The sequence below is a fragment of the Colias philodice genome, chromosome 13 (genome assembly GCF_061535455.1).
Source record: "Colias philodice isolate Cphi_HAF_F1 chromosome 13, ilColPhil1 Martin Lab GWU primary, whole genome shotgun sequence".
Classification (NCBI taxonomy): domain Eukaryota; kingdom Metazoa; phylum Arthropoda; class Insecta; order Lepidoptera; family Pieridae; genus Colias; species Colias philodice.
Genome location: NC_143098.1, coordinates 2,356,921 through 2,384,323, shown reverse-complemented (window position 1 = coordinate 2,384,323; position 27,403 = coordinate 2,356,921). Strand labels below are relative to the sequence as shown.

The 27,403-nt window shown below is 35.8% G+C and overlaps 2 protein-coding genes and 1 long non-coding RNA gene across 3 annotated transcripts; 2 read left to right on the top strand and 1 right to left on the bottom strand.

Annotated features, from left to right (window-relative positions):
- Positions 1-363: 363 nt before the first annotated feature.
- Positions 364-17,840, bottom strand: Dd (CTD nuclear envelope phosphatase 1-like protein dullard). The gene is made up of 7 exons (XM_089702123.1): positions 17,565-17,840; positions 17,414-17,480; positions 15,167-15,357; positions 14,205-14,317; positions 12,553-12,668; positions 3,798-3,952; positions 364-3,524 (listed from the first exon to the last, which is right to left on the bottom strand). Exons 1-6 carry the CDS (start codon positions 17,661-17,663, stop codon positions 3,807-3,809), a joined length of 732 nt encoding a protein of 243 aa, XP_089558249.1. The 5' UTR covers positions 17,664-17,840; the 3' UTR covers positions 364-3,524; positions 3,798-3,806.
- On the top strand, positions 11,442-12,042 carry LOC149483218 (uncharacterized). The gene is made up of 2 exons (XR_016316465.1): positions 11,442-11,513; positions 11,888-12,042. It is a non-coding gene; the product is annotated as an uncharacterized LOC149483218 (long non-coding RNA).
- A 257-nt stretch (positions 17,841-18,097) lies between the features above and the next one.
- Positions 18,098-26,124, top strand: AP-2mu (adaptor protein complex 2, mu subunit). The gene is made up of 11 exons (XM_089702121.1): positions 18,098-18,254; positions 18,390-18,574; positions 19,094-19,256; positions 19,741-19,856; positions 20,203-20,305; positions 20,836-20,958; positions 21,560-21,719; positions 22,369-22,602; positions 23,335-23,473; positions 24,256-24,364; positions 24,848-26,124. Exons 2-10 carry the CDS (start codon positions 18,398-18,400, stop codon positions 24,361-24,363), a joined length of 1,323 nt encoding a protein of 440 aa, XP_089558247.1. The 5' UTR covers positions 18,098-18,254; positions 18,390-18,397; the 3' UTR covers position 24,364; positions 24,848-26,124.
- The last annotated feature ends 1,279 nt before the right edge of the window (positions 26,125-27,403 follow it).

The following is a 27,403-nucleotide window of genomic DNA, read 5'->3' as shown; positions in this document are numbered from 1 at the left end:
AATATTTGAAAACATAGCTTTCATATGCTAAACAGTATAATTAATTATCCTTAATGCTATTTTAATTCATCAAAATAATAGAAAATTGACTAGCCTATTACAATAAAAAATGTTTAATCCATTTATTTATTTTTTTAAATTAATTGTCTTATTTCCTGGCCAATATATAGAATAATAGCTTTCCGCCCGCGGCTTCGCCCACGTTTTCAAAGAAAAACCCGTTTCCGTAGGATTTCCGGGATAAAACCTATCCTATGTCCTTTCTTGGGTATCAAAATATCTCTATACCAAATTTCATGCAAATTGGTTCAGTAGTTAAGGCGTGATTGAGTAACAGACAGACAGACAGAGTTACTTTCGCATTTATAATATTAGTATGGATATTTTATACAACCAAAATTATTTGTTATATTGTTTTAAAATTTTGTTAAAACCCAATGAAATCTCAAAAATTCAAGATTTGATCAATTAAAATAGCAATAAGTAACATAGATTTATACATAGTTTTCTACAATTAGGTTGCAAATTATTTTTCAAAGTTTTACAAAGTTGCAAAACCTTAAAAGAAAATTATTTTAAATTCCGATTAAAAACAATTGAGTGTCTGTTTTTCGTCTCAACGGGCAAATTAATCTCACTTTTCACCCTGTCATTAACAGTGAAATATTAAGATAATATGCTAAAGGGAAAAACTATTTACAAAAATTGTTTACAAGTTTACAGTTAGACTCACGATCTTGAACATTTATTTGTTAAATATCCAAAATATTCATAAATCTTAGTTTAATAGATATACCAACTTATAGTAGTAGACGTCCCTACCATTTCTACCAATGCCAGTGATTAAAAAAAGAAAGTGTTTGTGGTTAAGCTCGCTAGTGACGTTCTAAGAAAGACATGATTTTATTGTCTATGGCATGGACGTCTTCTAGATCGTTATATGAATTATCATTTACCAGCGATGCCTGGCGATAATCCAAAGATTTAAAATTAATTTGTTCAACAAAAAACACCTAATTAATTTATTTTGTATGTAATGGATTTAGCCAATTACAAATCACGAACAATATTTTCGTAACACTAAGATTTTAATTTATACCAGCTAATATTATAAGAATATCCACATTCTTATTTCTGTAGCTAAACCTTTTGGAAGGTATTTTCCATCTCCATGAAAACAACAACATTAATTCAATAATATATTTTACTAGGCTTATTGGATTTATTCTATTAAAATATTTGGTTCAAACAAAATATGTTAAATTTAAAAATAAATTCAAACCTCTAAATATTGGACAGTTATCACTGTAGAAATTGAAAGAATTAAAAATATTATCGTTAATTACCAAGAAAGTGTAACAATATGATCATTGACATTGCTTGCATTAGATGTTTAAAAAGTAACCTGGTACTTATTCTATTGATAAAAAGGGTGTCCAAAAGCCGTTGAATTTTAACAGCAATATACATTTTAACATTGAAAAATATATGAAGAGGTTTGAATAAACTACTTAGTGACAATATTCCTTAGAAATCCCTGACAGTCCAATGGTGGTACATAAGTTTAAGTGTATATAGATAATATAAAGGTAACACTCATTAAAACATCTATGTATAACAACAACGCTTTTTAATTTATGTTCTGTGGTATGTACACGTGTATGTAAAAACTAATTTTTAATTTCATATTTGAAGGTTTTATTAAATTAAATTATTTTTGAATATCAGTAAATTTACAATAACTGCAACTAAGATAATACAATTCAACAATAGGTTTGGCAAGATAGTCAAATACTCCTCTTACACACAAGTGCTTTTGTGAAACAAGTGAAATTATTTCTAAACATAAGTGATATATAGTCATAGATTAATAATGCCCCTTATTCTACAGTATCTGTGATTTTAAGTATTATTAGTGCCGGTGGTTCATATAAGTACTATATTATCTGCCAATGTGATGATAGAAAAAAATTCACTTCCATATTTAAAAAGCGCTGTTTTAAACGGAACTTCTCAACTGATTCGGTTTATTTTGTACATAGTTTACATAGTATACACCTATTGTCATTGTTGCGATACATTATGACGAAATGGGGATCGGTTGATTGTATTTTTTTTATAATATCCATGATTTGGGTTATCTTCTATTGTGATGAACTATTATAACTACTTGTTGATAGCTAAATATAAATTGACCATAGATAAAAAATAAAAAAATGAATAAGAATTTTCAGTTATTCCAGACTGTAAATCTAAACATTTATTTATCTTTATTACAATGATAAAATTGCACCTATTAACGTTAATGGTATAAACTATAAAACATAAAAAACACGAAAAATTTAATAAAAAAAAAGTTCGTATTGCCCGCAAAATTTCATCATACTGTATCGCTTAGCGTTTCACAGCGCTACTGGAACTAATTATAGTAACCTAAACTTCAAACTGACACATTTCCTTATGAGCATTTTCGTCAATCATCCATCTATGTAATATGTATTGTCTTACATTCAGAACATTAAAAAAAGTATTTTTCATAGAAATTAGACTCAACAGTGCAATAATTGCACATTTCATCACCATCAAAAACGTAATTGGTTTCCGAACACAATATTTCATAATCAACTTAAAAATAATTCTATGGGTAGGATTCTTATTACTTTCAATGTGTTTTGTTTGTAAAATAATCACAAATACATAAAAATTCTAACTAATAAAAAACGATATGTGTACGATACAAAAATTTAAAAATCGAAACAGATTATAGAAATAATAATTACATAATTAAAAATAAAAAAACACAGGTAATATGTGATAACATGGACAATAATAAGAATCCCATACCGTTCTATGATTGTTTATGACTGACTTATTCTGTCAACATTTAAATTGCAATGTCGAAATCTATAGCATATTTTTTATTGTTTATTGATATGTTGAATGTAGAAATATGTTTGAAACATAGCATTATAACGATCTTTAACCGGTTAATTTTAAATAGTCCGTACATCGCAATAAAAATGGTGACAAAAATTCCTTAAAATAATGTTTATGAGCGGACAGACCGCTTCTACGCCTTAATTAACATGGACTGTTATAACTGAACTAAATTTTGTCATGAAAACTTTTCGAAATACACCAGCCAAAACACTAGAAAATTTTTAAAATTCACAATCAACAGTCCGACTTAATACATTCATAAATTACTTAGAAAAAACCTACATTAGATCAGTTTGTCTCATGTGACGTAGGGGAAAGAGACAAATAACGCAAAAAAAAAACATTTAGTAGGGCGTTTTTCAAACTACCCACACCTACAAATGTAGGTAAATCATAGTCCTATTTATATTACATACTAATCACTGTTTTAATTAAAACAAAACTTAAAAAACCTTTATTCAACTATATTAATTCTATATGTATATTTGAATAGAAGCGCTGTAGGGCCTAACGAGTGAAAAAAATAATAAATAGGTTCCGGAAGCGCTCTCACCTCCTAAATTTGTACAAAAGCTGATTCACATCTGTAAAGAAGAAAAACAGGGTGTTAGAAAACTTTACATCAAATATGTTTCTATATACTGTAATAGTGTGAGATTTAAGACATTTTTATGTTTATTTAGTCGATTCTAATAAAAATTGTTGTAAGTAGGATTGGTGTGGCGAGTAGTTCTGTGACTTCTAAAGTGCGGTTGTAAACTACGAGGGATTTAATTTAATTTATTTTGATTGTTTTAAATTGATTAATTGTTTTTAAATAAATAAATAGTAAATAAATAAATAAATTGTTGCGTCACCTGGCAGTGCTACCAGAGGCGGTGCAGGTGCAAGTTGCGCGAGAGCACGGAGCGCACGTCGTGCGTGAAGCGCAGCGCGTCGAGCACGGGCAGCAGGTTCAGCAGCGCCACGTCCAGCGGGTCCGAGAACCACGACTTTATCGGGATCGCGTTGTCTGCGAATGGAAATAAACACTTTTTATTTTAAAATTTATTTTACGGTGAAAAATAATAAGAACAAATTAGTAAACAATTCAATTTGTTTTATGTATATAATATCTACTAGTTAAATTTTCTGCAGAATTGCTAGTTTAGCAGATAGACCAAAACGATTTTTCAAGATGGCGACTGCAGCACAAGGTTAGTGACCCTACACTTCTACCTTCACATAAAAACTTGTAACTTTTCAATCCATACTAATATTATAAATGCGAAAGTAACTCTGTCTGTCTGTCTGTTACTCAATCACGCCTTAACTACTGAACCAATTTGCATGAAATTTGGTATAGAGATATTTTGATACCCGAGAAAGGACATAGGCCACTTTTTATTGCGAAATATGTACAATAACATTATGTAGTAGTTAATAATATCAAATCTTTTTTATTTCTTACTTTTCCGTTTTTGAAGTCGGTTATTTTTAACGCAGTTATTTTTATTTAATACTTTCGAGTGTATTTTTCAACACGAATCAAACGAGCCCAAACTCGATAAAGTTGAGTCAATATATTACTGAGTTCCTATGGCCACCTTCCGATTCCATCATCAAATCAGCTTCATGTCATGATAATGTTTCATCGCTATCAAATTTACATACGTATTCAAAATTTCAGCTCTATCGGTTACCGGGAACTGAATCAAAGTTACTTGCTACATATCAACTTAGTCATCGAGTACAGACAAAAATGCTCACAAAATAAAAACTACTGGGCCTATCCGAAAAAAAATATTATGGGACCAATTCGACACCATCCCGCATCGAACAAAAAAAGAATCACGTAAATCGGTTCAGAAACCTCGGAGTAATCGGTGTACATACAGAAAAAAAAAATATACCGGCCGAATTGATAACCGCATAAAATCGCATGGCGAGCTTAATTTTCATTAAAGGCTCTAATCGCACGGAGAGCTTAATTTTCACAAAAAACTCTCATCGCACGGAGAGCTTAATTTTCACAAAAAAGCTCTATTCGCACGGAAAGCTTAATTTTCACAAAAAAGCTCTAATCACATGGAGAGCTTAATTTTCACAAAAAGCTCTAATCACACTCACACAGAAAACTTAATTTTCACAAGAAGCTCTAATCACACAGAGAGCTTAATTTTCACAAGAAGCTCTAATCACACGGAGAGCTTAATTTTCATAAAAAGCTCTAATCGCACGGAAAGCTAAATATTCACTAAAAACTAATCGCATGGAGAGCTTAATTTTCACTAAAGGCTCTAATCGCACGGAGCTTAATTTTCACAAAAAGCTCTAATCGCACGGAGAGCTTAATTTTCACAAAAAGCTCTAATCGCATGGAGAGCTTAATTTTCACAAAAAGCTCTAATCGCACGGAGAGCTTAATTTTCATTGATGTAATTTCACTTATTTCGATGACATTTTAATGATTTTGAAAAAAAAAATTGCGTATGGCACCTATTTAACAACGAAAAAAACGTCTTGCAATAACAAATTTATGTCTGATGGATCTATCTAAAGGCTCTAAAGATTAAAAATTACGCGTTAATAAATGACTTTAAATTACGGATATTTTCCTGTGCGCACTAATAAACGCAACCACTACCGCCAGCCAGACAGCACGGACTCTAACCGAAAGAGCAAGAGAAAGAGTATATCAAAAACCCAACTATACTAAAATGACTTTTTTTAAAACGTTAATAGCTCCCATACCATAAAAAAGATTTGACATTATTATTTACTACATATTATTTATATGTGCTATTTATTAAAAAGGTTTGATGTCGGTGCACGGGCTTAATACTAAGTGCTTAATGTTCGGCACCAACTTCAAACCTATTTAATAAATGGGTAAAACCGCGAAAAATTGTACATGAATTATTTTTTCAATGTTCCCATTTTATTTTATTTATTTTTTTTTTTTTTTTTTATATAAGAGGAGGCAACAGAGCAGACGCGTCACCTGATGTTAAGTGCACTGCGTCGCCCATAGGCACCAGCAATGCCGGGGACATTGTTAGTGCGTTGCCGGCCTTTAAGGTAGGAGTACGCTCTTTTCTTGAAGGTCCCTAAGTCGTAACCGTTTGGAAACACCGCATGAGGAAGTTCGTTCCATAAACTCGTTGTGCGCGGAAAGAAGCTTCTTTTGAAGCGCGCAGTTGTCGATCGCCAGGAGTCAAGGTGGTGTGGGTGGTATTTGAGTTTGTGGCGTGCAGTACGGTGATGGAACTCAGCGGCAGGTATTTTTTTTTTTTTTTTTTTTTTTTTTATTGGTAATAGGGAAGCGCTTGACCACAATCTCGCCTGATGTTAAGCTGAGATGTGGTCTAAGATGGAACGCGCTTCCCTAGAAGGTACCTGTTCACTCTACGCTTGAAGACCCCCATATTGTACTCGTCGGGGAACACAGACTCAGGAAGCATGTTCCAGTCCCTCGCGGTTCGGATAAAGAATGTGGAACCGAACCGCTTAGTCCGGGTACATGGAACGTCCACCATATGGCGATGCCTAGAATCTGTGCGCCTCGACGATCGATGGAAGAACGGGGATGGCGGAACGAGATCGTGCAGTTCCGCAGCGCACTCTCCAAAGTGTATCCGATAGAAGACCGATAAGCTGGCCACTCTGCGGCGGTGACCGAGGCTCTGGAGCTTTTTGCCTACTAGGTCATCGTCGTTAATGAGCCTCTTGGCACGCCTCTCTATCGCCTCAAGCGCCTCCAGCTGGTACTTGGCGGAACCGTCCCAGAGGTGAGAGCAGTATTCCATGCACGATCGGACTTGTGCTTGATAAAGGTTGAGCAACTGTCCCGGGCTGAAATACTGTCTCACCTTCGCCAGAATTCCGAGCTTTTTTGAGGCTACTTGGGCTTTTGATTCTATGAAGGAACCAAAGTTCAGAGTAGGCGTTAAGGTGATACCAAGAAGCTCGAGGTGGTTAGTTATCGGCACGGACACACCCTGGAAAGTCGGAGTCAGGTGGAATGGACTCCGTTTTGCGGAGAATAGACACGCCTGGGTCTTGGACGCATTAAACTTGACCAGATTGGCATCGCCCCAGTCGGAGACCGCCTGCAAGGACAAGTTCATGCGATCAACCATCGCCTCCCGTAGAGACTGAATTTGTGCCGTACTGGCTCGCGCGCTGGATACATATCTCTCCACAACAGTGCTATCGTCTGCGTACCCATAGATACCGGGTTTCAGCAGATCGTTGATGTGTAGCAGGAACAGTGTTGCGGAGAGAACTGATCCCTGAGGGACTCCGGCATTTATAGCCATTTGGTCGGACGAGCAGCCGTCGACGACTACCCGAAGCGACCGGTCTCTCAGAAAATCTGAGATCCAGGCGCAGAGACCAGCAGGCAGACCGTAGGATGGAAGCTTGCCAATAAGACTATCATGCCAGACCCTATCGAAGGCCTTTGAGATATCAAGGGAGACAGCAAGTGCTTCACCATGATTCTCGATAGCCTCGCTCCAGATGTAGGTGGCGTACGCTAGAAGATCCCCAGTGGACCGGTTTCGGCGGAACCCGTATTGTCGGTCACTGAGGAGGTCGTTCGCTTCTAGGTGTGCCAGGAGCCGGCTGTTCAGTACACGTTCCATAGTCTTACAGAGTATGGACGTGACTGAAATTGGCCTGTAGTTGGAAGGGTCGGCACGACTGCCTTTTTTGGGCACAGGCTGCACGTTGGCAAGCTTCCATGATTTCGGTACTATTCCAGTCGTCAACGAAAGGCGAAAGAGGCGTGTCAAAACAGGAGCAAGTTCAGGCGCACAGGTTTTAAGAACTATGGCTGGAATTCCATCAGGGCCACTGGCTTTATTCACATCAAGATTCCGCAGCGTTTTAAGAACCTCCGTCTGACGGATGCGAATTTCCGGCATTTTCGCCTCGCATCCAGGTAGACTGGGAGGTTTTGCGCTTGCGGGATCCAGACGCGAATTTTCCGCAAATAGAGTAGCAAATAGGTTCGCTTTCTCTACGGCGGTGTGAGCCAGCGTCCCGTCAGGTTTCAGCAGTGGAGGAAGTGAGGGGCGGCAGAAATTCGATTCAACCGACTTTGCCAGGGACCAAAACGCTTTACTACCGGAGGGGTAAGAAGCCAGTTTGTTCCCTATACGGCTAACGTGGTCGAATCGAGCTTTCCGTAGAGCCTTCTTGCAGGACTTGGCAGCCCGGTTAAAGGCTTTCTTCTTTTCTGATACGTCCCTCGCTTTGCGGTGTCGAGCGTCAACCCAAGCCAGATAAGCCTCTTGCTTTAGCGCTTCAGCGCGTCTACAATCGGCTCTGAACCAGGGCTGAGCTTTGCCGGACATGGCTACGTCGGAGAATGGAATAAAGTACTCCATTCCCTGTCGCAACACATCAGTCACAGCATCCGCGCAGGTCGAAGGGTCTTCAGAAGAAAAGCAGACAGGCCGCCAAGGATATGACGCAAAAAAGGAACGCATCTCATCCCAATCTGCTGACTTGTATTGCCACACACGCCGAGGGCCCTTAGGACTGGGATCGGGCGGCGAGTAGACAGATACAGATTTCACCAGACAGTGATCGGAGCTGCCAAGTGGCGAGGAAATCGCTACCGAGTAACGGTCTGGATCTGTTGTCAGCAGAAGGTCCAAGCAATTGGCCGTATGGCTCTCAACATCAGGAACCCGCGTCGCTCCTTGAACCAGCTGGGTGAGATTCAATGCTATAGCAAGTTTACGCATCTCTCTCCCAGCGAGGTCAGTGCACTGGTATGGGTATAGCCACTCCTGGTGGTGGGCATTAAAATCCCCCAGTAACACAAGCTGAGCGGAAGGGTATTTGTGTTGAGCAGCGTCCGCCACCTCACTTAGGTACTCTGTGAGCCTGATCGTCTCCTGGTCTCCGCTGTGCGCTCGGTAGACACATGCATAGAGAAGTTTCTCTGGGCCTGTGTCCACCAGCATCCATAGTACGGAAAAATGGGGGTCTTCAAGATACCGGAGACGCCGACAACAGATGTCGTCTCGGACGTACGCGCACACACCTGACCGAGCTTTAAAATTGTGCTCCAGGGTGTAGCCGGGATAGGACAGGTACGCCAAATCAGACGGACATCTTATCTGAGTCTCCGTGAGGAACAAGATACAGGGTTTATGAGTCTCAAGGTGGAAGTGGACTGCAGCGAGATTTGAGTGGAGACCTCTGATATTGGTGAGGTCCACTTTCAGCGAGAGGGAGTGCTGCCGCTGTGCAAACTTATTTCTGTATCTTGCCTTTTTCATGTTTTTTTTATAGGAGAGTGAAGAAGGTAAGAAGACGGTAGTGAATCGAGGCGCTTTACAACTGGACCTGAGACACACACTTAGAAGCCGCAGTGACGGGGACTAGTCTGGAGACTGCGGGGACGCCCGAGCCCCCCCAAGTTGTCCATAGGGCCCTCTCATCCGGTCGCCAACCGGCACTATGGCGCAACTTGGGATTTTTCGCTGGTTGGCGGGGCAGCCTTTCACATGTGGCTAGCACGCTACTTGGGCCCCCTACTGACCAGCGGTCGGCCAGCGGTGCACCGTGCCTCGGATCCCGCTACCCTCCATGACTAGCCTCCGGAAGCAGCAACGACAGTGTGCGTCAGATCGTCCCGATTGTAAAAGCGCAACTGATTCGACCCGTCTTCACCATGGCTACATCAGCTTCTTCATGCCGGAACACGAACGCTTGGCGACATGTCTTCAGCTGATGGGTGGTCCTTATAGCCGCGACGATTGTCTCCCACCATGTCACCTGTTTAGCACCACCCAGGGGCCACGTGTAGGGATTCAGAGTTCTGGGTATACTCCTACGGACGGAGGTGACTCGGCCCCCAAAAAGGTATTGTTCCAAACAGCTCCTCAGAGCACTCCCCATTGTAGATGCGATAGAAAACACACAGTGAAGCGACGTCTCTTCGCAGCGCCAAAGTATCAAGCCGATCGGTAAGACTTGGCTCGTTAACGAGTCGTACTGCTCTCCTTTGAATACGGTCAAATGGAAGGAGGTGTTGTTGAGGTGCCCCGGCCCAGATGTGGGAGCAGTATTCCATGTGCGGCCTAACTTGCGCCTTATAAAGCATGAGGCGGTGGTGCGACGTGAAATACTGCCCCGCTCGACAGAGCACACCAAGTTTCTGTGAAGCCAATTTGGCCTTTCCTTCCAAATGACAGGAGAACTGTACGCTACTCGAGATTTCGAGACCAAGAATACCGATGCTAGCTGTGGCAGAGAGAGGAATACCCTGAAAACGAGGAGTTACGACAAAGGGAAGCTTTTTTGCGGTGAACGCGCAGACCTGTGTCTTCTTGGGGTTGAATTGGACTAAGTTACGTCGGCCCCAGTTAGATACCTCTTCTAAGGAGGTTTCTATTGAAGACACGAGGTTGTTCCGGCACTCAATGACGCGGTCCTGAGAAATATTGCTGTGGCCGGTGTATATTGTATCACCAGTACTGTCGTCTGCATAGCAATGAATGCTGCCGTCTAGCAGCATATCATTGATATGCAGAAGAAACAGAGTGGGAGACAGAACGCAGCCTTGTGGGACACCAGCATTCACAGGCTTAGGATCGGAGCATGAACCGTCGACTACGACACTCATGCTACGCTCTGTGAGAAAACTGGCAACCCACTGGCAAAATTTCTCAGGAAGCCCATAGGAAGGAAGCTTCGCAAGAAGCGCTTTGTGCCATACCCGATCGAAAGCTTTCGCTATGTCCAAGCTGACGGCTAAGCCTTCCCCCTTGCTCTCAATCGCTGACGCCCAGCGGTGAGTCAAATATACAAGAAGATCGCCAGCTGACCGGCCACGACGGAAACCGTACTGTCGGTCACTAATCAGCTGGCGCTCTTCCAGATATTTGAGCACCTGGCGATTGATAATGGTTTCCATTATCTTGGAGAGCAAGGAAGTGATGGCTATGGGTCGATAGGCGATTAGGTCGATTAGGCTTAGAACACATAGGTTTATTTCTCATATGGCATCAACGTTTTTTGACAACAAGTGTTTTGTTAGATATGTAATAAAAGGTATGCTTGTGTTCTTTTAGATTATTAGATTATTTCATAAAACTCAATCTATCTCTTGCAGAAATATTTTATTTTATATTTTTTTTACTGGCTCCACTTTTCTGTCCATATAAAAAATATTTGTCCACCTAACACCCTTGTGACAAAAACTGATAACCCCTACGAAATGGTATAACTGACTCGCATTTTTATGAAAAATTTAAGTTATTCGGTTCTTATTCAACATGTACATAAAAATCTTTTAATGCACAAGGCCTTAATCGATTTTTTATTATTATTTAAAAAACTGTCCACTTTTTTTATACGTGTGTAACGTCACGTATGTAACGTCTCTACCTGCCATACTATAAGAATTATCAGAATCCTTCTCTTATTTTGTTGAGTGGCAACACTATTTGGCATGCTGGCAACATTTAAAAAACAAAAGCAGGCATTTTTTCTTTAGAGAGAAATGGTGTTTTGTGTTGATGTGAGATTTGTCGCTCGAAAAAAGGGTATTTAAAGTGTTCGATTGCGAGGTAAGTATATATATTCTGTCTTATTATTATAAATCTTTACGTAGGTTTACTATAAAACTAAAGAATCAGACTACTTCGTGGTTCTCAGCATTCACAATCGAGTAGTAATTTTAATTTAAGGTTATGTCGCCCGCATTTTTTGTCATGATTGTAACGATGTGTAACGAAATGTGTTACGTTACAGTCATGACATATTGTTAGGCTTAGAACACATAGGTCTATTAAAAAATTGCGCGAAAAAAGGACGATAATATTTTCAAATCTAAACGGCTGAACGGATTTTGATGTGCAAGATAACATTGGATTGGTCTTTATCTATAGTTTTCCATTACCTTAATATGTTTTAACAACTTAACTGTCCCCATACATTACAGATGGCGTTGACGAATGCCGAAAGGCAAAAAAAATATCGAGAGAAGTTACAAGTTCAAAATCCCGAGAAATATAAAGAACTACAAACGAAAAATGCAGAAAGGAATAAAAAGCGGAAAAAATATCAATTTTTTTCAATACAATTTTGATTTATGCATCTTTTTGTTTTAATTCATTATTTTATGATATGAATTGGTTTTATCTACCTATATCTCCATTTTTTCCTGTCGTGTGAGTGTAAGACACCGTGTCGACGTTAACTTTTTAATGCTAGGAAGAAAAGATAACTGATATATGTACTAAGCTTTATAATGGTCATGTAAGTAACATTCAGTCATGTATGTAACGTTTGTTATGATGTCATGAATGTAACGGTACAATTTTTCGCGGTTATACCCAAATAGCACATCCATACTAATATTATAAATGCGAAAGTAACTCTGTCTGTCTGTCTGTTACTCAATCACGCCTTAACTACTGAACCAATTTGGTATGAAATTTGGTATAGAGATATTTTGATACCCGAGAAAGGACATAGGCCACTTTTTATTGCGAAATATGTACCACGGGCGAAGCCGGGGCGGACCGCTAGTAGACTATAATGTTTAAAATGAACAGAATTTTAGTTTTAAATCGATTTTATTCAACCAGGTTGTATTATATTTACCTGGAAAGTCCCGGTATGCCCCGGGCGAGTTGTCCAGAATGAATACCCTGTTTAGGTCGTCGCATATTGACGATAGGTTCTTTGTGTAAGAGCCGTGCTCCGCGGTGCAGTGTTGCCTGAAAACAATTATTGGTTTAATATTATTTTTCTCTTTACACGCAGTATTATAAATGTTTAGTTAGCTCTATTAGGCTGGTATACTTTGTTAAACAAATTACGGTCTTTACTGTATATTTCGAAACTATAGAGTTACCATAAAATCATAGATGATGTCTATGATATAAATTATTTTTAACAGAAGAGTGTGAAATAGGGGATAGCATTGGAAAGTAATTACTATAAGTTATGAACTTATGAGCATTTTAATTTTGAATTAGATCTGTAGTTTTTAGCTTCTTTGTTACTTCTTTATTTGATACTAGCGGTCCGCCCCGGCTTCGCCCGTGGTACATGTTTACGTTTTCTCTACATAAGAACCATCCTCGTACTTCAAGGAATATAATAAAAAAAGAATTATCGAAATCGGTTCAGCCGTTCTCGAGTTATGCGCACATTTTTCGATTCATTTTTATATATAAGAATTAAGCCTAAGAATTAAATTATACCTAGTGGATCTTTAAATTAAATTAGCACTTGTAAATTCGTGAATAAGACATTTAAAATTTTTATTTTGTAAATATTGTTATAAGGAATATATTAAATATAGATATGACGCCATTATTATTTATAGAGATGATATTTGCTATGTTTCTCTGCATACCTATTTACACATAACAATAAATAATACACAGAATATATTATTGGATCTCAATTCAACAATTTATGCTTTAAATATGTAAATTTATTATCAACTAGAAAGCTATAAAAAGCAGTAAAAAAACAATTCTCATTTCCGAAACTTGCGTCATTTAGAGATAAAAGGAAATTATCAGTATACGCTTATCTGTTTCCTTATTTAATAAGTTTAGTTCGATCACATTATCAATATTCAGGTGCAATCTAAATCAATGTTATCTGTTGTAATAAATGCAACTGAAAGTATTAATCATTCTAATTAACATGATTTATTATAAACAACCTGTATTCGTTCTACTCATATTATAAATGCGAAAGTTTGTGAGGGTGGATGTATGTGTATGTGTGGTGTATATGTTTGTTACTCTTTCACACAAATACTACTGAACCGATTACAATAATATTTAGCACACATATAGAGGGTATTTTGGATCGGAAATCCCACGGGAACGGGAACTATGTGGGTTTTTCTTTGAAAACGCGGGGCGGGCGCAAAGATAGTTGTGGTGGTACATAATTTCCTTGAATATATTATGGTACAGGAAAACATGTTTATCTTAGTTTGAATTCTAAGACAATAAAGGGGTTCAGAATGGTAATAAAAAAGAATTAAAAGGACAATTTTCCTATTATTGAATATATGCCTTTATGCATTCTTGGCTTTTATACAATACTAGTTGTCAAAGGATTTAACCCATTGAGCCCCGAACGGCCCGATCGGTCCACGACACAACAGATTTTCTATTGTGTCTGTGATTCCGGGGCCTGAGTTATTACACAGCATAGTTTTTGTTCTGCATTATGCTTTATAAGATGGCATAATTTTATATCATGGAAGTTATTTATATAAAATATACCTGTAAAACCGCCGTCGCAGTATCCCCCTGCCGTTGTCTAGTTTATCGGCCACCGCTGCTCCATATATCTCCATTGATGCTGTGAATACGACTAGCTCATACCACTGTGACACCTGGAACAAATTACATATGGTTTTCACTATAAATATATATTTGAGAAACTGTTGCTAATAATTGCAAGACAAAGCATACAAGTTACAAATAATTCTTAAATAAATGTAGGGAAAAATTATCTTTAGAGAAAAGGCCTAAAATAAAATTGATGAAAACATCCAATATTGATTGTTGATAAAGATTTTAAATATGATTATAATTTGTATGCCTAATAAAGATAACTATGAACAGTAGTCATTGAAGACTAGTATGGATACATAGAGGATGTAAAAGTATAAATAATTGCATTAATACATTTAATTATTCATTAGCTGCAATTATTGCTTAAGGAAATAATATTATCTTGTAGTACTTGTTTTTCTGCTACTTTTAAATAAATTTTATTAATTGTTATACTTTAAGCTACATGATTGCTGCATGGAATAGAAATGTTGAAATATGTAATGACGATTCGAAAGTGCTTCTAAAAGAAGTCTAATTTAATAAATAAATGTTTGAGTTTGAGTTTGAATATAAGAAACGTCTGAAGTAAACCAAATTGGCACTTATTGTGAATTTTCGCAAATCCATAACTAAGAAACATTATAAATGCGAAAGTAACTCTGTCTGTCTGTCTGTTACTCAATCACGCCTAAACTACTGAACCAATTTTCATGAAATTTGGTATGGAGATATTTTGATACCTGAGAAAGGACATAGTCTACTTTTTATCCCGGGAAAATGACGCAATCCCGGAATTCCCACGGGAACGGGAACAATGCGGGTTTTTCTTTGACTGCGCGGGCGAAGCCGCGGGCGGAAACCTAGTAGCTCATAATCCGTAAAGTTATATCATTACATCCACTTACTATATCCAAAAAGTAGTCCACATGCGGTCGTTTGTGAACGAAAAATCTGACTGGATGCTTATCTATAGTAACTTTGAGTACAAAATCAGGTGGGGTGCCCGGCTTCACCGTCGGCCGTAACATCGCATCGTGGTGCGAGTGTATTAACGTCTCATCCAAATCCAGTACCAGCATTTTCCTTTTCACGAGACCTGGAATAAAGAATGCGTTTTAAAAAATTTAGTTACGTTTTACTTGTTTTCATTTAGGTAATGTTGCGTTCTACTCTGGAATATATTCCTGAAAGCTTGAAGAATTGTAATAAATAACTTAAAGATACGTTATAAAGGAGGAAATTTAATTTTCTCAGCACATTCTTATAATTATTAAAAAAAGTGGCATTAGAAAAGCTCATACTTTTTAAGTGTATGATGTTATTTTATAAATATTCTGTTACTTTATATTAAAATAAAATGATTCATATCCATCAATCGTTTTCAATGTTTGTTCAGTGACATGATTTTATTAAAAAACAGCATATCTTATCACCTGTCACTACAAAATACTTGACTTTTTATATTTAAAATTCTAATTCAAATAAACACTCAAATTTTCTATGAAAGCGTGATTACAGATTCAAATGATTAAAAGATTGGTCAAGATCTTGCCAAGGTGTATTGCTAAATTTTTGGAAACATTCAATCTTTATCTATATCACTAATCACTACATAGTATAAAACAAAGTCGCTTTTTCTGTCCCTATGTATGCTTAAATCTTTAAAACTACGCAACGGATTTTTATGCGTAGGTAGAGTGATTCAAGAGGAAGGTTTAGTATATAATTTATTATGTTTTAGACAAAGGGGGCGAAGCCGCAGGCGGAAAGCTAGTGTTATATATTTGTTAATACCGGGTTTGTTTGAGTTTTGAGTTTTTTTTTTAGTTTGATAAGTAGATAGCTTTTTTACAACCACATAGTCTCCTTAATACTAGCTTATGTAAAGAAAAACTCCTCGGTCTATATTTTTATATTACTACCCGCCCGTGGTATCTACATGTTTAATTTAGCCTATCTCTCAAGTTGGATCGAACTGCACATGGTGTGCGAATTTTATTATAATTGGTTAAGTGGTTTAGGAGTCCATTGAGGACAAACATTGTGACACGATATTTATATAATTATATTAAGAAGATAACTCAGACATCATGCATATCATAATAATGAAATAGCAATGCATTATTTGAACGATACAGAATGCAGTTAATTATATTAATCCATCAGTCCTCGGAATCACAGACACAATAGAAAATCTATTGTGTCGCGCCCCGATCGGGGCTTACGGTGGTCAATGGGTTAATTGGTTAATTCCTACACTCATCAAAGAACAATGAATAGGGAAAATTGAGAGAATCACACAAAGGTGAATCCAATATGATGATCTGCACTTGTCATTATGACACAGCAAAAATATGGATTTATATATACATACATACAATATATGTATGTGTTCAGATAGCATTATAAGGAAAGATTTCATAAATTTATCAGAGTATTGAAATATGTATAACATTTTTAGGATTCTGTACCCAAAGGGTAAAACGGGATCCTATTACTGAGACTTTGTTGTCTGTCTGTCTATTTCCAGGCTATATCTCATAAACCGTGATAGCTAGAAAGCTGAAATTTTCACAAATAATGTCTTAAAAATTAAAAAAGTACAATATTTAGGGGGGGTCCCCATAGTACGGAACCCTTTGTGCACGAGTCCGACTCGTACTTGGCCGGTTTTTATTTTAATATATGGAGGTTGTAAACATGATCTTTGAATGCGGCCTGATATATGAACTGTCGTAGGCGATGGGACAAGTAACGGGTGTATCTATTAAATTATTTTTATTTTGGCAGCACTTTCTATGCAACACTATTTGTTACCATATGCCTATTCACGCAAAATAACAAAAAATCTTATCTGAAGATATGCCTATCAGTACTTATCAATTAATCTTATAAGACCATAATATTTATTTCTAGACACAATTCGCTATGATGCAACATGCAACTGTTTACCATATGTTTATCATTATTAAACTGCACTACATAATATAATTTACAGCAAGAAGCACTGTTTGGTTTAAAAACGTTGTTTACATGATAAGCATAGTGATTGACATATGATAAATGGGTAAAATGATAAAATTTTATCGTTACACGTAAATGGTGGTAAGGAATTTAATAAGAGTGAATTAATGCACTGTTATTTTACTTACTCAGCCTGTGTCTAGATACTGGAGAAAGTGGGTATATCTCATATTTGACAGATTGATATTGAGCCAACTGAAAAATCAAACACCACGTGAGACACAATACACATGAGAACCATTAATCGCACTATAACAGCCGCAAAAAGTTTATATTTACCGCTCGATACTGCTTTCTAAACATGTAACAAAAACAACTCCATACTTTAGAAGCGAGGAGCATGAACGCGCGAAGGCCCATTTGCAATTGTTTCAGCATTTGAAATGTTTAAAAAATTATTACTACTATATTAATATTGCTAGCATTAAACAACGAGGAAACAAACGAGATCATTGACAGAGTAATTCAAAACAAATTGTATGAAACTCAGTGCCGAAAACATCTAGCCCGCCATGACATAATCGACCCATTCACACCATTGACTAAATTTCATATTTCACTTTCCCTTCTTTTTTGTCTATGACGTACGGATTTTGCATAGTGATGTCCCTTAATAATCGATCTTTAAATGTTCGATAATTAAACAATTTCCTTTATATAGATCGATATAAATAAAACTATAATGTTATTTGTACAAAATCTTTCAAAATTAAACAATAAATAAAAACAAGTTATTTTATTACACATATGCTCTGCAAATTTTTTTTTATGTCAGTCTATATTTAATGCTCTATGGCAAAACTGACGTTTGCGGTTTGATTCCTGATTCCTGAATTTTTTATTGACGTTTCATTTTGGGGGCGGATTCATATTCCTCATCAATTCTTCGTAAAAATACAAGAATTGCAAAAAATGGTAGTTACGATTTACGCACTCTGATGTCTACATAATAAGGAACATAAATACCAAGTAAGTATCTCTATATTTTAAATATATATTCACCGTATCCATCATTGGATTCCCTGTGGGCCATATCTTGTATTGATTTGCGATCGATTCGAAAGCTGTAACTTTGCCTGAGATGAGCTAACATTTTTTTTCTAGCCTTCAAGATGATTGGGGGCTTGTTTGTGTATAATCATAAGGGCGAGGTGTTGATATCGAGGGTCTACAGAGATGATATAGGGCGGAATGCGGTGGATGCGTTCAGAGTGAACGTTATTCATGCTCGCCAGCAAGTTCGCTCACCAGTTACGAATATCGCTCGAACATCCTTCTTTCACATTAAAGTAAGTGCAATATTTAATATACTGTTACAGTTGAAACTACTACCTACTCGCAAATCACGATTTTCTAGCCAATGATTTCAATCATATTGACTGCTACCTGCTTCTCATTTTAACTATCTTTTCTCGTTATGTAATTAATGTTGTTCATACCATATATATTGTAGTTTTGGTAACAAATGTTCATTAATGAAATACAAACATTCTTACTATCTTTACTACATAGATGAGTCATTTAATTTGAGTAAAATATTTACAGACAAGACATACCTACACCACTTCATCCTCAATATTGCCTTTAATTCTTCTCTTGCAGAGGAAATTTAAAATAAAGATATAGAAGTAGAGACTTGAAAGTAACTTTCAAGTTGAAAGTCTTATTATAATGCCATACATAACATGACTTATGCCATATTTTATTTGTGCCAGGCAGTGTATACTGCATAAAGCTTAAATCAGACGAATATTAAACTCAATTAATTATTTTTCTTCCTTTACAAGTTGTACTATTTTTTTTTTCAGAGAGCGAACATATGGCTGGCAGCGGTTACAAAGCAAAATGTGAATGCCGCTATGGTATTTGAGTTTCTGCTAAAGATCATTGATGTGATGCAGTCATACTTCGGCAAGATTTCAGAGGAGAACATTAAGAACAACTTTGTGCTTATCTATGAGCTTCTTGATGGTATGACTCATTGAATTATAGATACATTATTGATTTAAATCCATACTAATACATATTATAAATGCGAAAGTAACTCTGTCTGTCTGTCTGTTACTCAATCACGCCTTAACTACTGAACCAATTTGCATGAAATTTGATATAGAGATATTTTGATACCCGAGAAAGGACATAGGCTACTTTTTATCCCAGGAAATAGGATAGGTTTTATCCCGGAAATCCCATGGGAACGGGAACTATGCGGGTTTTTCTTTGAATGCGCGGGCGAAGCTGCTGGTGGAAAGCTAGTTAGTATATAAGGAAATGTCAATTTTTTGTGAGATATGAGGGAATACAATACGTTTTAGCTTGTGAACTTTTTTGTGGCAGTATTAATTACTAAAAATAGAGCCTATATTTATTAGATCCTATCATTTGGTTTAGATAAATATAGTTTTATAATAAACTCCCATACAGATCAATAATTATGAATGAACATTTATTATAGAGATCCTTGACTTTGGTTATCCACAAAACTCGGATACTGGAGTTTTGAAGACGTTCATCACTCAACAGGGAATCAAGTCTGCTTCCAAAGAGGAACAGGCCCAGATCACCTCACAGGTAATTTATGATTCCATATGTCTTAAGATATTATTTAATATTTCATGGAAGAATTTTAAAAATGAGTTAATATTTCGGAGTACCTATAGATGTAAAATAATTATTTTTAACCAAAAAAATAAATTGCATTTAACCCATTGACCACCGTAAGCCCCGATCGGGGCGCGACACAATAGATTTTCTATTGTGTCTGTGATTCCGAGGACTGATGGATTAATTAGACCAATTAGGAACATATAAAAAATAATTATAGAACAGGACGTTCTACTGCTATTGCTCTTTATTAAGGGCTATTAATGGGCTTTCGTTATGTGAAATATTTTAATTTAATTAATTTTTATTGCAGGTGACAGGACAAATAGGATGGCGTCGTGAAGGCATCAAATACAGGCGCAATGAACTGTTCCTTGATGTACTTGAATATGTCAACCTTTTGATGTCACCACAAGGTATTTATCCAGTTTTTAATAGAATTATGTCTTTTCTTACATAATAGAACAATAATAGTTTTTGTACAGGTGAAAATTGAAATTGAAGATTTAATAATTTATTTCTCTTTTATTTACATTTAAATTATGGAACTAGTTTGCTATATTAAGTATTTTCTGAGTATAACTTTCCAGTCAAGAAGCTGTGGCATGCAATAAAACAAATTATTTTAATTAATAGCACATTTCTTGTTAATAAGTTTTTTATGAAGTTTCTTTATAATTTTCAATTTATCTTGGTTGCCAGTACGGCATTAAAACAAAGCAACTTTCCACTAATGAACAGATTGTTATAAATAGTTTAACGGTTTTGCATTTTATATTGTACTAGCTTCCGCCCACGACCTAACATCTACCTGCATGCCAAATTTCAGCCCGATACATCCAGTGGTTTGGGCTGTGCGTTGATAGATCACTATATCAGTCACCTTTGAGTTTTATATATATAGATAGATAGATAATAGATAAATAAAAAATATAATTAAAAACAGGTCAAGTTCTATCAGCCCACGTGGCCGGTAAAGTGGTGATGAAGTCGTACCTCTCTGGCATGCCTGAGTGCAAGTTTGGTATCAACGACAAGATTGTTATGGAAGCCAAGGGGAAAGGGAACGGTAAGTTTTGACGTGACAACGTTTTTAAAATCGTTTTAGTCGGGTGACATGTTCAGAAACTTGTGTCACACCAAAACCTCACGAGCGCGATCGCAGGTATAACGAGAGAGAGACAGACCGATCTCCCGTCTCATCTCGAGCGCTGCCACTGCATTATGTTATCACGTAAACATCTCGATCGTAAACCTACTTTACAAACAACCAATTTTTTGTTAACTAGTGGATTAGCTCACTAATACATTTTTACTAACTACATTGAAGTAAACACTCTGATATTTTCTTTTTTTGGTCATAATTTTTTATCAATATTACAAGTAATAATACAATATATTGTTGTATTATTGTTTGTTTGCTCAAATGACATAGATAGAAACAGAAGAGAGAATATTCCGAAGAACCGAATCGAGAAATTCCGTAACGAAAAAACCTCACGCTCCCCACTCCGACGGGCGCGGAGGTGTGGCTTGAAGGCATAGCATGCAATAGCTTTACCGCGGCAGTCCCCGAGTGACACACGTCTTTTTTTATACAATTTTGGATAATACCATCAGTATCAAGGAAACTGGCATATATTTATTTATATATTAATTCATAATTTCAGGCGGTATATCTGGCAACACAGATAGCGAGGGAGCCCGTTCTGGAAAGCCGGTGGTCGTGATCGATGATTGCCAGTTTCATCAGTGTGTGAAACTGAGCAAGTTTGAGACGGAGCACTCTATTTCGTTCATACCGCCTGATGGAGAGTTCGAGCTTATGAGGTTAGTGGTTTTTATAATTTTTGACTCTTACAACAATTTTAAAATAAAAAATGTATGCGTGTACTAGAGTACACACGTAAGAAGTGAAACTTCTTTATGACCTTAAAAATGTCACGAGTATGGCGTAACGCAAAAATGTCTTCGTACGGCGTAACGCAAAAATGTTACACTAAATTTTTGTCCAACCCCGATAAAGAAGTTTCACTTCAAAAACATTATTAGTTATTACATAAATTGGATTATATAAATTCATTTGACTTAACACCTACGACGTGTATCGTCGTAGGTGTATTATATGGCGCCGAATCAAACCTAATAGGTTTGGATTTTCTATAAATTTGTGTCTATTCTATTCGGAGATAATATATCCATACTTCTTAATACTATGTATTATAAAGGCGAAAGTTTGTATGGATGTTTGTTACTCTTTCACGTAAAAACTACTGAACCAATTACAATGAAATTTAGCACACATATAGAGGGTAACTTGGATTAACACATAGGAAAGGTTTTATCCCGGAAATCCCACGAGAACGGGAACTGTGCGGGTTTTCCTTTAACGCGGGCGAAGCCGCGGGCGGAATTCGAGTATGTAATATGTATGTAATATTGATATTGTTTACAAAGATGATGATGATCTTTTCAACAGGTACCGCACAACCAAGGACATTTCGCTCCCATTTCGCGTGATACCCCTGGTCCGTGAAGTGGGACGCACCAAGATGGAGGTCAAAGTTGTTCTCAAGTCCAACTTCAAGCCGTCCCTATTGGGACAGAAGATTGAGGTTAAGATACCGACTCCGTTGAATACTAGTGGAGTGCAGTTGATCTGCTTGAAGGGGAAGGCGAAATATAAGGCCTCGGAGAACGCTATTGTTTGGAAGTGAGTGGTTTTTGAAGTGTAAATTTCTTTAGCGGCGTTGAGCACTTTTTCTGTAATGGGTATAAAATCTTAAACTCGCGTCAGGAAACGTGACCTGATCGGAAAAGCGTAAGACGGATACCATTCCAAAATATCAAACATGCTGAACGTTAATAATCAAGTTTTCACTTCTGCCGGCACTCCCGGAGTGCAACCCGTCTTTTTTTTATGTATACTAATATTTTAAAGCTGAAGAGTATTTGAATGTGCTAATCTCAGGAACAACTGGTGCGATTTGAAAAATTCTTTTAGTGTGACATAGCCCATTTATCGAGGAAGGCTTATAGGCTATATATCATCACGCTCAGACCAACAGGAGCGGAGCAATGCAGGTGAAACCGCCGAGCACAGCTAGTGTGTTGTAATAGACAATCTGTATTTTAGTTATAGTTGTCTGTTACATAATTATATTTAATTATATTGTCTATAGTAAAAAGGGATTGTCTTTGCCCTCCTCTTTCGTTCGTATTTTGTGCAAATCTGTCAAGTTAAACTTATACCAGTGTGTAATATTTTTAATTATAAGGCTTAAAGGATTGTTGAAATAAAACAAAATAAAGCTTGGAAATAATATTTATTCACCATATTCACAATTCTCACCTATTGAATATCGTTTTTTTTTAATCCATAAAAATTACTACAAATGACTACAAATGACTATATTACTAATATATTTTTTCTATAATATTCCAGAATAAAACGCATGGCCGGCATGAAAGAAACGCAACTGTCTGCGGAGATAGAACTGCTTGAAACGGACACTAAGAAGAAGTGGACCCGACCACCAATCTCTATGGGCTTTGAGGTGCCTTTCGCACCTTCTGGATTTAAGGTGATGTAGTTCTGGAAATAAAAAAAAATATTAGAAAAAAAAGAGCGTGTGTGCCGGGCACACGTGTTAGAAGTGAAACTTCTTTGGCAAGATTCAAAGATACCAAAACCGTCGCCTTACTCCATGACGTGACGGTATTGACGCGACCTTGAAATTTTACTCTCAACGCTCTAAAAGAAGTTTTACTTCAAAAAATATAGTGATGGTCTATATATTGTGTAGATGGAGGAGGAATAAATTAAATATGGTAATAGGATAAATTCTTGGATGTGTGATATTGTGATGTCTCATTATTTACTGCTCAGTTTTTCTATAATTTACTTATTCTTCTCATATCAAACCTAAGACATCTCCGCTACTGTATTAATTATACCCTCTTATTCATTTATGTTACTTATAATAACAGAGAGATTGAATAACACACAATAATTTTATATTCCTATATCACGTTATAAGATAATATTGGGGTACATGGTGTGCTTATTACAAAAATAAACAAATTTTTAAAAATGTATAAAAAAAAGAAACGAAGCAAATTGAACACGAGTCGGGTATCGAACCCGCGTCTTTCTCTATAGCGGGGTCACGCCTGATTTAAAACGAAACACGCGGGTTTGAATCCCGCCTCGTGATCTATTTATTTATATTCTTTTAAAATATCTTATTCATTAAGCCTTTGAATGCGATAAAACTAAATTAAAATCAAACATTTTAACATTGTGTAATCATCACTGATATCAGCTTCAATATTTTAACAATATTTTTTTTATTATTGTTAACAGGTCCGCTACCTCAAGGTGTACGAGTCGAAGCTAAACTACTCAGACCACGATGTGATCAAATGGGTGCGCTATATCGGAAGATCTGGCCTTTACGAGACGAGATGTTAATGTAAATTAATTAATATATTTTTTTAATTGTTTTTAAATGGTTTTGTTATGGATTTATCTTTCAGTCCGCGACTTAGTGTGAAATATGTAATCATTCAATTATTTTGAAATATAATTATTATTGATTGTTTGACAGAGTAGATATATTAAATTACTATGTTTGTATTAGCTTTTTACTCGTGACTGCTCATGTGCTGTACTTTGTAGAATTTTTATATACCTCTGCACTGAAATGTTCAAATTTTACATTCGCGAATCGCGGCTTATCAAGGTTGATTTAGTTGGGAATAAAATATTGAGAGCAGAGTATAAAAAAATAAATAAAAAAATACTGGCCACATTGCTTACAGATCATTGGATATAATATAATCTAAGAAAAATTAATAGTGGATTACAATACTCAATAAATAATATATAATAAATAATATAATGAATAATAAATAATATAATGTATCTCATATTAACTCATAATTTTTTGTTTCAGGTTTTCTTCATTACTCAAGCAAACGTCGTGGCATTTTTTTGTATATAAAAGAAATCAGTTTAACAATTCAATGAGTTTAATTTTCGCAATGTATGCTGGATATACATTTTTTATTTAATCAATTATTATATTTTATTAAAAATAATACATTTGTATACAATAATGTTGAGAATCTCAATTTTCTGGTTTTTATGAAATTTAATAAAATAGCTCGGAATGTTTTTTCGTAGGAGTGAAGCTTCAAATAAAATATATATTTATGTATGCAATGGTAGATAATAAATTCGTGATTTTAGACGAAATTTCCAGTTTATTTTAATTTTTTTTAGCTAAGTTTTATTTTAATAATGTCATTCCTTTAGATATTTTAACAAGGGTTTGTTGTATTAACATTTTTCCCGGTTTTATATTCAATCTATTTTTAATGTTTATGTTTGTCTATTGGTCACCCTGTAACTGGTATGTTTTTCTTGAATAGATGTAGCATATTTTAGATTGAATATAGAAATCGAGTGTTAGATTAATTTTCTAGATACAATAGTGGTTTTAGGGCCGATTTCTCAATCCTTAGTTAAAATTTAACCGTCCAATAAAGTATTACACGAACATATTAAAATGTCAGCTATAAACTATCAAATACAGACAATTAGAATACATTTTTGGAATGGTAGTTAAATACGTTATTCGACGAATAAGTTTTAACCAAGCATTGAAAAATCGGCCCTTATTTAAACAAAATACATACATTAGTAGATATATTAAAAATCAAACCCTTATAATATTATTATATCATATAGATTCGTAATATATCATATAGTATTAATAATATATTAATAGAGTATTACGAAATTATTATAATCTAAGCGACAGTTACAAAAAAATATTATTTCCAACAATGAATTTAAACTAATGTAATTAGGATTTGGGATTGAGTGTTGCCATTTAAGAAAAATGTCAAAATTATTTATTTTTTATTAATTTTATGAATTAATTTTATCTGAATCACTGTGTTGTAATATAAAAAAATCGTCAAAAATGAAGGTGTACTTTTTACAAAATTTTGAGATATATGCATAATAAATTAACTTAATTTTTACAAGTATTTAGCTATGTGTTTCTTACTGTGTTTATTGTTTAAATAAATAATTAATAACACTGTCGCTTAAGAAATAGTGTAAGTGGTTGAATTTCATACTAGCTGTTTGAGATTGTATCGTTCGCATGTTTAGGTCAAGCTTAATGTTATGAAATATGTACAATAAATGTTTAAAATATTATCTGTTTTTATTATTCCACTAGTTGCGCCTCGCGGTTTCACCCTCGTGACTCCGCTTCTGCTAGTCTTAGCGTGATGATATGTAGCCTATAGCCTTCCTCGATGAATGGGCTATCTAACACCGAAGAATTTTTCAAATTGGACCAGTAGTTCCTGAGATTAGCGCGTTCAAACTAACAAACTCTTCAGCTGTATAATATTACTACCTATAGATATATTTTACTAATTCTATTGTTACTTGCTGTGCTGCGTGCAACCGCGGACGTACAAAATTAAAAACAAAATGGAAAATGAAATCAGTATTTCTATAGCTCATGTGCTATTCTGATGTTATAACCTATATTACTGTCAAGATTCATCCAAATCCGTCCAGTAGTTTTTCGTGAAAGAGTAACATATATACATATTATCTATCCTCACAAACTTTCGCATTTATAAGGATAAGAAAAATACTAGGCAGCAATGTAGGCAATAGACATATTTATTGAATTCAATATAAGTTTCAGTTATCCTAATACATACCTAGTTACTAATCTTCTTGCCAGGTTAGTAATTTTCCTCTTCGAATTATTGACCTTCCTTCAAATTAAATCAAATATTTAAAAATATAGGCACGAGTCGTCGTGTTTCCGTAAGAACTTTCTATGTAATGCGTCCCGAAAAGATCCAGTAGGTATGATAAAATAACACACGCACATTAAAATTTACATGATATAAGCAAAATGTGTTAAAATCAGACATTTTTTTAAATTACGTGTTTTAGGTCTGTATTTTGAAAATATAATATGTCCATCCTATTAATATTATAAATGCGAAAATTTGTGAGGATGGATGGATGGATGGAGTTATTCTTTCACGCAAATACCTACTAATGAACCGATTACAACTTTTTGTCCCGGAAATCCCACAGGAACGGGAACTATGCGGGTTTTTCTTTGAAAACGCGGGCGAAGCAGCGGGCGGGTATCTAGTATTTCCATAGGTGATAAAGTAGTTCCCTATATTTTGTGGCAATTAATTTGTTTTAAAAGTGTACAAATCTTACTAAAGATACCCACGGCTCCTGGGAAAGAGGCCGTGGGTAATATTTCGATATCATTATTTCTTATTAGGAATATTTCTTACCGACTAAAACCCCACTCTTTTTCAATATAAGATCAATAATATAAAATACCTAGGTATAATGAAAAGGTTAGAGACATGTGGGTGTTATTTTCTAATATTCCGGTAAATATAGTTCACCGATTTCTTATAAAGGTGTATTCTCTCCAATGTAAGCG

Excerpts from the sequence above, each read along its gene's own strand:
- Dd (XM_089702123.1), bottom strand. The coding sequence starts at position 17,663 with ATGCTGAAACAATTGCAAATGGGCCTTCGCGCGTTCATGCTCCTCGCT. Across the intron at positions 15,358-17,413 it reads AGTATCTAGACACAGGCTGA|GTCTCGTGAAAAGGAAAATG; the intron begins GTAAGTAAAATA and ends TCTTTATTCCAG. Across the intron at positions 14,318-15,166 it reads TGGACTACTTTTTGGATATA|GTGTCACAGTGGTATGAGCT; the intron begins GTAAGTGGATGT and ends AATTTGTTCCAG.
- AP-2mu (XM_089702121.1), top strand. The coding sequence starts at position 18,398 with ATGATTGGGGGCTTGTTTGTGTATAATCATAAGGGCGAGGTGTTGATA. Across the intron at positions 20,959-21,559 it reads AGCCAAGGGGAAAGGGAACG|GCGGTATATCTGGCAACACA; the intron begins GTAAGTTTTGAC and ends TCATAATTTCAG. Across the intron at positions 23,474-24,255 it reads TCGCACCTTCTGGATTTAAG|GTCCGCTACCTCAAGGTGTA; the intron begins GTGATGTAGTTC and ends TATTGTTAACAG.